General features: G+C 36.0%; 1 protein-coding gene across 1 annotated transcript; it reads left to right on the top strand.

Annotated features, from left to right (window-relative positions):
- The first annotated feature begins 4,309 nt into the window (after positions 1-4,309).
- On the top strand, positions 4,310-8,044 carry tmem64 (transmembrane protein 64). Its single transcript, XM_073821251.1, has 2 exons — positions 4,310-4,460; positions 7,435-8,044. Exons 1-2 carry the CDS (start codon positions 4,404-4,406, stop codon positions 7,618-7,620), a joined length of 243 nt encoding a protein of 80 aa, XP_073677352.1. The 5' UTR covers positions 4,310-4,403; the 3' UTR covers positions 7,621-8,044.
- The last annotated feature ends 944 nt before the right edge of the window (positions 8,045-8,988 follow it).

Genomic DNA, 8,988 nt, shown 5'->3' with positions numbered 1-8,988 from the left:
ATCTTAAAATTCAAAATATTTCACCCCCGGCTCTTAATTTGTTTTTTTTTTCCCTTCTGGAGCATCAGTGAGTGTTTGAATCTTTTTTTCAAAAAGGGTTAAAATACACAGAAATTCTGGAAATCCAAAGAGTTTGTAAGATTTTTCTAAAGAACAGCAGGCAAAGGGGTGCTATTATGCTTTTTCACTTTTTGAACTTTAGCCAGTGTGTGGTGTGTATGTTTGGGCATAAAAAAACATATACAAAGTAGAACTGGGCGGTATGACCAAAAATTTATATCACGGTATTTTTCAAAATTATACGGTATCACGGTATATGACGGTATTTTTTTTTTTTTTTTTTTATGCATGACTAGGTGTTAACCACATTTCCTAATAAATTAGAGACTAATTACTGCAGTATATTGGCTTACATTGACCGGACTAGTATTAACCCAGGTTTGATTGGTCTCACAAAATGCTGCTGTTCACAAAGAAGTGACAGTGGCACTCATAATTGTAATGAGGTGAAGAAATCAGAATTCATGATTTGCAGTCAAAATACACAACACTTTATTGTGCATTCTTCACAAGTTCACATTTACAAGTCTGCGCGTTTCTCTTCCAGCAGGAGGCGCTGTCAGATTGGTAGTATACAAAGTAGCGCAACAAATGATTTTGAAACGTGCAGCGCTCATATTTATTCAATGGATAGCCTTTTGAAGTTTCATCGCAATTCTTGTCTTTCAGTCCCCACATTTTAGACCACCTGAAATCATAATTATGACTTTCATAACCCCCTAATAACACTGCAGTCATCAATGAAAATTAAGAGCTTTATTTAAGACTTTCAAAAACAAACCTTACACAAAATACGTTTCTTTTTTATTTTATTTTTCCCACCATGTTCGGGGCACAAGAAAAATATTAAGGGACTAAATTAATATCAGCATATGAAGTATAATCGTCTCTCATTGTCTGAAAGAATGCACATCAGATGCTTAAAGTCAGTTTTTACTTTCACTTTAACATATTGATCAGTTTCCACGTTGCTTGTGTGATATCCATTGGCTTTAAAACATAAATATTAATAAAAATACAGTATATAGAAAAGACATATCTTTAAAATATTGCGACGTAACACCAACGTAAAGCCATTGTTTTTCTCTCACTGAAAGCTACATCTGTCTGCGCACAATGCGCCGATCTCTGCTCTCATCTCTGCAGACACACCCCCTCTTGAAATTTCGGCATTACAAGTTTTGCAAATCGCTAACCCTGGGTCTTTCTCAGATATACTGAAATACGTCCACACCTCAGATGTGTTGCTTCAGACAAGCACGTGCAAGCTGCGGTTTCTGTTTGCGTCAACATATGTGTTCCTGACGCTTTGTACGCACACACTCACCGGTATTGGGGTATATGAAAAATGAATATCATTGGAAAAAAAAAAAAAAACACCGGTATTCGGTATGAAAAGGTATACCGCCCAGCCCTAATACAAAGTTACAGATCTCAAAGTCCACTCCAAACGGAGATATTTAGTTTTAAAAAATCCCTTTTCAAGAACTACAACGAAACGACTCGTTTGGACTACAGCGTTTGTTTTCCGCATGCAATGATGTCACAACGCGTAATCCCACCTACTGAAATTCAATTCGTTGGCGGGTGGGGGATTCGCCTAACTTTACCCATGTACTAAGGACAGCCGCTTTTGGGATGCTACAGCAAGCTGTAGGTCGGCTCATTTAAACACCGCTTTAACTAAAGGGTCCACGAACTGCTCCGGTAGCCGTGCTGAAGCCGCGCCGTTCACGTGTGTTGAACAGAGGGTCCAAAGACACGCAGATCCGCAGCTGATGTAAACACGAACATTGACTAGTGATCATCCGTGGATGCGTCGGAGCCGTGCCTAGACGTGCAGTGTGTGGTAAGATATTTATTCATCATACAGTGTAGATAACTTCACTAGCCTTATGGTTTCGGGCATGCAAATAATTAAATGCATTAGCACAATAATGATAATGTCACGTATAAGCGATCTCGCATGCTGGCGATAGGACCAACAATAGCGTATTATTTACTCACCCTTCATGCATCCTAGGTGTATATGATTTCCTTCTTTCAGACGAATGCAATCGGAGTTATATTAAATCAATTCTGGCACTAACAGAACAGCTTAGACTGAAAATACGTCGATCCATAGTAAAAAAGTGCGGCACATGGCCCCGGAGCGGTCGGTAAAAGCCTCCTTTAGCAATCAGATGTGTTTTTGTAAAAAAAAAATATCCATATTTAAAACATAAGAATCACTTTAATCTAGTTTGCTGCTTTGGGAAGGGGCGTAGCATGGTGGAACGCGGTCTACACTGTGTGCCAATCACAACGCAGTGGGACTGCTGACCAATCACAATACATTTGGTTTTGCGGAAGGCGGAACCCGGAACTAATCTAGCCGTTTGTGCCAGCCTGGGGAGAAAGTTATTATAATAATCTAAATAATGTGAAAAATAATGCGTTTTTCAAACAACTAAGCTTGAGAGCATGTTCAAGTACACCCCAAAAACAGAATAAAGACTTTGTAAAGGAGCATAATAGGACCCCTTTAACTGTTCAGGACAAGCGACTCATGAACAACTATCACTAAACAAAAAAACTCAGCTGTGGATCATTCAGGTAACAACACAGTATTAAGAATCAAGTGTATGTAAACTCTTGATCCGCATCATTTTTATAAACTACTATTTTCTCTTGTGGACTATATGTTAACAACTTTTATGTGAAATGTTTTAATCAGGTCAGTACTAAATAAACAATAACATACCTTTTGCATGATACCTCTTATTTTGGTCTAAAAATTAACATTTTGCAGATTCTGAAAGGGGGATGCAAACTTTTGACCTCAGTAGTACACTAGACTACACTACATTACAGTAGTACAGTTTCATTGCCCTTGAAGCAACTGTAAGTCTCTGTTCTATCTAAAGGACGCTGTAGTGATCGAGCGCTAGGGTCATCTCAGTAACTCTTCAGTTTTGGGTTTGCTTTACTTGGGATTGAACCTGATACTGTGCGTGAGTACTTTTGCTCCAGTAGCCTGCCAACCTCTACTTCTAGTCCTAATGTCAATGAGGATGTTATTGAGTTTGTATCAGTCTACAGTTAGAAAGCGAGTGAACATCAGGCTCTCTATAAATGCCACTGACTAATTGGTTTTATTTCACCTTTATTTTGCCAAGGGTATGATGTATGTCGGCACTATACAGGTCACACTAGAATTGTTTCGCATACCCTCAGTAAGCATGTTCTGTAGAAGGGGCTGTATTTCAATGTGCCCTGCGTTTTCTGCTGAAGCAGAATGTGATGCGTTATGTAGGTAACCCAACACAATGCATGCGTCTGCATAGTGCATACATAAAATATTGCTTCACAGCCATTTACAATGAAGTCGTTTCTTAGAACAAGGATGCATCATTTTCTTGTTCATGAATATTAATAGGTTGACGCAACCCTAATCCAACAACGCCTGCATCCTTCGCCAGTCTATTAATGATCTAAAATAGAAGGGTTTTACATCATGCTTTATAAATTAGCACTAGAAGACAGAGGTTTGCATCATATCTACAATTCACACCCAAAGGTGGTACAACTCAATTATACAACCTTTTAATACATTTATGCAGGGTGTGTTTAACAGACTTGGAACAGGACAGAACCCTGCTTAAAGATTTTTTTCAAAGCATTAGAGCAATGTAGTACAACCAGTAAAACATCCTACATGTGATGCATTAAAAATCTGGGCATTGCATTGTAGTCACATGGAGGAAATTGAAAATGTGAAATTAATTAAAAGTATAGTTCACACAAAAATAAAAATTACCCCTTGATTTACTCACCCTCAAGCCAGCCTAGGGGTTTATGACTTTTTTTTAAAATATCCTGGCTCTTCCGAGCTTTATAATGGCAGTGAATAGGTGTTGAGATTTTGAAGTCCAATAAAATGCATTCATTTATCATAAAAAGTGCTCCACACTGCTCTGGGGGATTAATAAAGGCCTTCTAAAGCATGCCTAGGATGGCTTGAGGTTGAGTTAATCATGGGGTAATTTTCATTTTTGGATGAACTATCCAAATGTGCTTTTTAAAAACTATGTAATTTTTTTTTTTATTGCATTAGAGGCAGCTAGAATAGTCCAGTTAGCATGTGAAGGACTGTAACAGGGCTAAATGAGGCTGATGACCCATTCTTGCAGGCAGTGAAAACACACTGTGATTTAATCTTGACCAACTCTTTGACCAAATATAGTTGTCTCTCTCTTTGACAGATCACAGATGTGTCCTTGCCAAATTATTTAGTGGCTTCCTCAGTGGGACTTCTCCCAACACAACTGCTTAACTCCTATCTGGGCACCACCCTGCGCACAATGGAGGACGTGATTGCGGAACAGAGCGTCAGTGGATACTTCGTGTTCAGCCTACAGGTAAACCTTTCAAAAGCAAAAAGGAAATCATGCAAAAATCCTGTATGCCCAGTTGGGCTGATAAGTTTACATACTCCATATAGAATCGTCAAGATTAATAGAAGGGATATTAATTAAAAGAAGAATTGTCAAAAGTAGTTTGCATTGGTGTTTTGATCCAAGATTTTGCATTTTAGCAGACGCTTTTATCTAAAGCAGCTTGCAAATGAGGAGCATCACCAGAGTTATGATTAGTTTGTCATGCTTATTTATAGTGCTTTGTACGACACAGATTGCGACACTAATGTTCTTCCACTTTAATACCGTACTACATGTGTATTAGTCTATGCAATTTGTAGGACGCAATAAAATGTTGCCGCCCTGAAGCTGCTCATTGTTTTGTAAAGTTCTTTGCTTTGCATATTTGAAATCTCTGAATTCACTCGAATGCTCAGTGACATTGAGATCCAGATTTGCTACTTGGACAACTGAGAGACTTATAGACGACAGTCATGACAGAATATAAATGCTTAGAATTAATGCTCAAGGGTGTGCTCAAAATTGTGAACCAGATAATTTGTATATTTCATGCAAATTACATTTATTTTGTGTTGTGGAATATATTTGTATATGTTGTGTTATATACACTACCAGTCAAAAGTTTTTGAACAGTATGATTTTTAATGCTCACCTTGCCTGCATTTGTTTGATCCAAAGTACAGCAAAAACAGTAATATTTTGAAACATTTTTGCTATTTAAAATAACTCCTTTCTAAATGTATTTTAAAATGTAATTTATTCATGTAATCAAAGGTCAATTTTCAGCATCATTACTTCAGTGTCACATGATCCTTCAGAAATCATTATTATATGCTGATTTGCTGTTCAAGAAACATTTTTCAGGATTCTTTGATGAATAGAAAGATCCAAAGGTCAGCATTTATCTGAAATTAAAAGCTTTTATAACATTATACAAGCTTGGAGTTATTTTATTAATATAATATCAGGGCTCGCAAAATTTCAAAATCTCTCGTAGCCCTTCAGGCAGGTACTCTTCAGATTTTGGTAGCCTGAAAATTAATTTAACTAGCCCAAATAAAAAAAGACCAATTTTTTTTTTTTTAAATATAGAAAATCAGCTAGGAGTCTAATCAAAAATGTTTTTAATACACAAATATAAACAAATATCAAGGAAGTCATTTTATTTCATTATATTTATTTCATTTAGTGTATCTGCAGAATTTTTAAATATTAATTTAATGCAATTCATGACCCTTTTTAAGATCTGCACAAGTAAAATAAACAGTAATGGGATTGGACAATGTAAAGTAGAATATTAAGCCATAAAATGGCATGATTTAAAATTCAGATACAGTTTCACAAAAAAAATATCTTACACTATGGCATTTCATCCTTTATACCATTAAATGGGATAAACTGAGTATATAAGTTATTGTTTTTATTTAAAACATAAATATTACTGTACTTGTTTAGATTTTTAGAAGGCACCATAACTTTTTACATTTACAACTCTATGTGTTTGTTGCATAAAAACATGGGTCGATAATTGCAATCATTTGACCATAAACAGCTGAAAAAAATGTATTGGAAATGAAAAATTGATTCTGTCACAAGGGGGCGCTTTAGGAGCGCTGAAATATTACGGTTTCCATAGTAACGGCTGAACACAAAGCAGCATTAATGCATTTTTATCAGACATGAAATGAAAATGCCAATGACACGTTTCTGAGGACAGTCGGTTCACTTCAGATACGTTCATATAAAGACATCCGTGCCACATTTTGTCTTTGAAACCTACAGCATGCATATTTCTTCAATGATATCATTGCCTTTTGAAATTTAATCCTGCCCTGCTGCGATTCTCGTCTTTCCGTCCTCAACTGTAAGACCTCTTAAATTATAATTAAGACGTTACTTATACTATTTAAAATATTTAAAACTTTTTATGGCCTTAAATTTGATACAACTAAGTTGAGGAGTTTTTAAGGACCTGCAGGAGCCCTCTACTTTACGATAGCCCGTCGGGCAGTCCGGTGAAATATTTTGGTAGACCAACTGGAGAACACAGTAGCCCCGGGACGTCGGGCTAGCGATTTTTGCGAGCCCTGAATATTGAAAAGAAATTATAAAAATTAATACTTTCATTTAGCAAGGATGCTTTAAATTAATTTTAAAAAGTGATGATAAAGACATTTATATAATGTTACAAAAGATTTTTTATTTCACATAAATGCTGTTCTTCTGAACCTTCTATTCATCAAAGAAACCTGAAAAAATGATTCTCTTATATATTAGAATGATTTCTGAAGGATCATGTGACACTGAAGACTGGAGTAATGATGCTAAAAATTCAGCTTTTAAATCACAGGTATAAATTACATTTTAAAATATATTCAAATAGAAATCGGTTCTTTTAAATAATACAAATATTTCAAAATTTTACTGTTTGTGCTGTACTTTAAATCAAATCAATGCAGGCTTGATGAGCAGAAGAGACATATTCTTAAAAAAAAAAAAAAAAAATCTTACTGTTCAAAAACTTTTGACTGGTAGTGTATGTCTTCTCCTGGACTAAAACTAAAATATATTATTATAGATTTTTTAATGGTAGACGTCTTGCAGATTCTGCAATGGATATGAAAACGCATGAGCGAATGAAATATTTATGTCTAGTCTAGATTCTTGTGGAACCTGTAGTAAACCATAATTATAGTTGGTTGTTAGCAGAGCTTTGACCATAGCTGTTCTTATTTTGCATTTGCTCTTGTGTGTTGTAAAGTTAGATGCCAGTAATGAATTCTTGACTGAAACGGGATGTTTCGACATATCAGCCAAGGAATTATTGCTTAAATTTACAACCGCATTGAATAAGTCATATCATCTGGATCACTGTATCAACCGTCGTCCAGCTCAGTCAGCAGATCCGCCCAGTGACTCACTCACACGCTCTCCATCTCTCTCTTCCTCTCAACAGATTTTCATCAGCATAGGCCTGATGTTTTACGTCGTACATCGTGCACAAGTGGAACTGAACGCCGCCATCGCAGCCTGCCAGTTGGAGCTAAAGACGTCGTATATGAACGGAGGAGCAGCCAACCATGGCGCCTCGACCTACTGCAGCAAACGGGCTGCCGCGGGAGGAGGGATCAACGTGGTCTGATCAACGGCGCTTTTCTTGAACATATTTCAATCCTCCAAGTCGGGTGGAGATGTGTCTCGGTAGCGTCAGGGAGTCTTGGGAGCTGCTACAGTCCCAGCCAGCTGTTCTAGACATGATGGAGATCAGATGAGGAGCAGCACTGGACTGTCAAAGAGCCGAAGAGCCCGTTAGACTTTGATGGAAACATTGCCCAAAGATTGGGACCCTGGGCCAGTATTATATGAGAGGTTTATGAGATTGACTTGAGATATGTTTTTTTGCGGTACGTTTTCTTTTTAAAGTTCTTTTTTATGATACTAATATAAAATTATATAACTTTATAGGAGGTCTAAAGCATGAAATGGTTAAATTAATTAAAGCAGATGTTATAGAGTTGTAGTTAGTTATTAAAGAGGGCTCAACTAATATATCAGGTTAATATGCTTAAGATGCTTTTTTGTTTATATATATATATATATATATATAGGGTTTTTTTTTTTGTAAAAATGAAGAATTGTTTAATTTCTTTTTATACTTTTTCTTTTTAATTCATCTAAAGGTATTGCTTGATGGATTGTTTCTTTTCGTATTACGTCTAGAGTAAGAAAAAATATTATCTGTTAGTACCACCTGCGTAAAATTGTGGCTTTTGCCAAACTGGGAACACTTTTGCTACTCTGCAGTTTTGTAAGGAACAGATGGGAGGGAAGGAAATTTTCTTAGCTGGATATTTAAGGATGTCCTGCCAAGAGCCTTAAGTACAGCATGATTAGCTCAGCGGTATGATCGTACGTGTTCGATATCTCATTCTCATATTGAGAGGACTGAAATTCTTTGCCTTCTTTCTTGTATTATTTAACCAAATGCTTTATTATAGGGCTGTTAGCATTTTTTGACATCACTTTTTTGTTAATTTATTCATTGTTGGAAACCTATGAACGTTTGCACATGTGGGATTTCACAAACTGAATATGATAAGATAAAGATGAAATATTGAAAAGTGGGGGAAAGTAATTATTTTGAATATATTCTATATATTCACTGTATAATGCAGTTAATGTCAAAAGTTTACATATTCCTTTCAGAATCTGCAAAATGTTAATTATTTTACCAAAGTAAGAGGGATCATACAAAATGCATGTTATTTTTTTTTTAGTACTGACTTGAATAGGACATTTCACGTAAAAGATATATAGTCCACAAGAGAAAATAATAGTTGAATTTATAAAAATGTCCCTGTTCAAAAATTTACATGAACCTGATTCACAATACTGTGTTGTTAACTGAATGAGTCACAGATGTTTTTTTAGTGATAGCTGTACATCGCAAGTAACTTGTTTGTCCTGAACAGTTAAACTGCCTGCTGTTCTTCAGAAAAATCCTTCGGGT

This window comes from Garra rufa, chromosome 17, assembly GCF_049309525.1.
Source record: "Garra rufa chromosome 17, GarRuf1.0, whole genome shotgun sequence".
NCBI classification, from domain to species: Eukaryota; Metazoa; Chordata; class Actinopteri; order Cypriniformes; family Cyprinidae; genus Garra; species Garra rufa.
Note: the sequence above shows the minus strand (reverse complement) of the source record. Positions and strands in the feature narration are given on the sequence as shown.

Excerpts from the sequence above, each read along its gene's own strand:
- tmem64 (XM_073821251.1), top strand. The coding sequence starts at position 4,404 with ATGGAGGACGTGATTGCGGAACAGAGCGTCAGTGGATACTTCGTGTTC. Across the intron at positions 4,461-7,434 it reads ACTTCGTGTTCAGCCTACAG|ATTTTCATCAGCATAGGCCT; the intron begins GTAAACCTTTCA and ends TCCTCTCAACAG.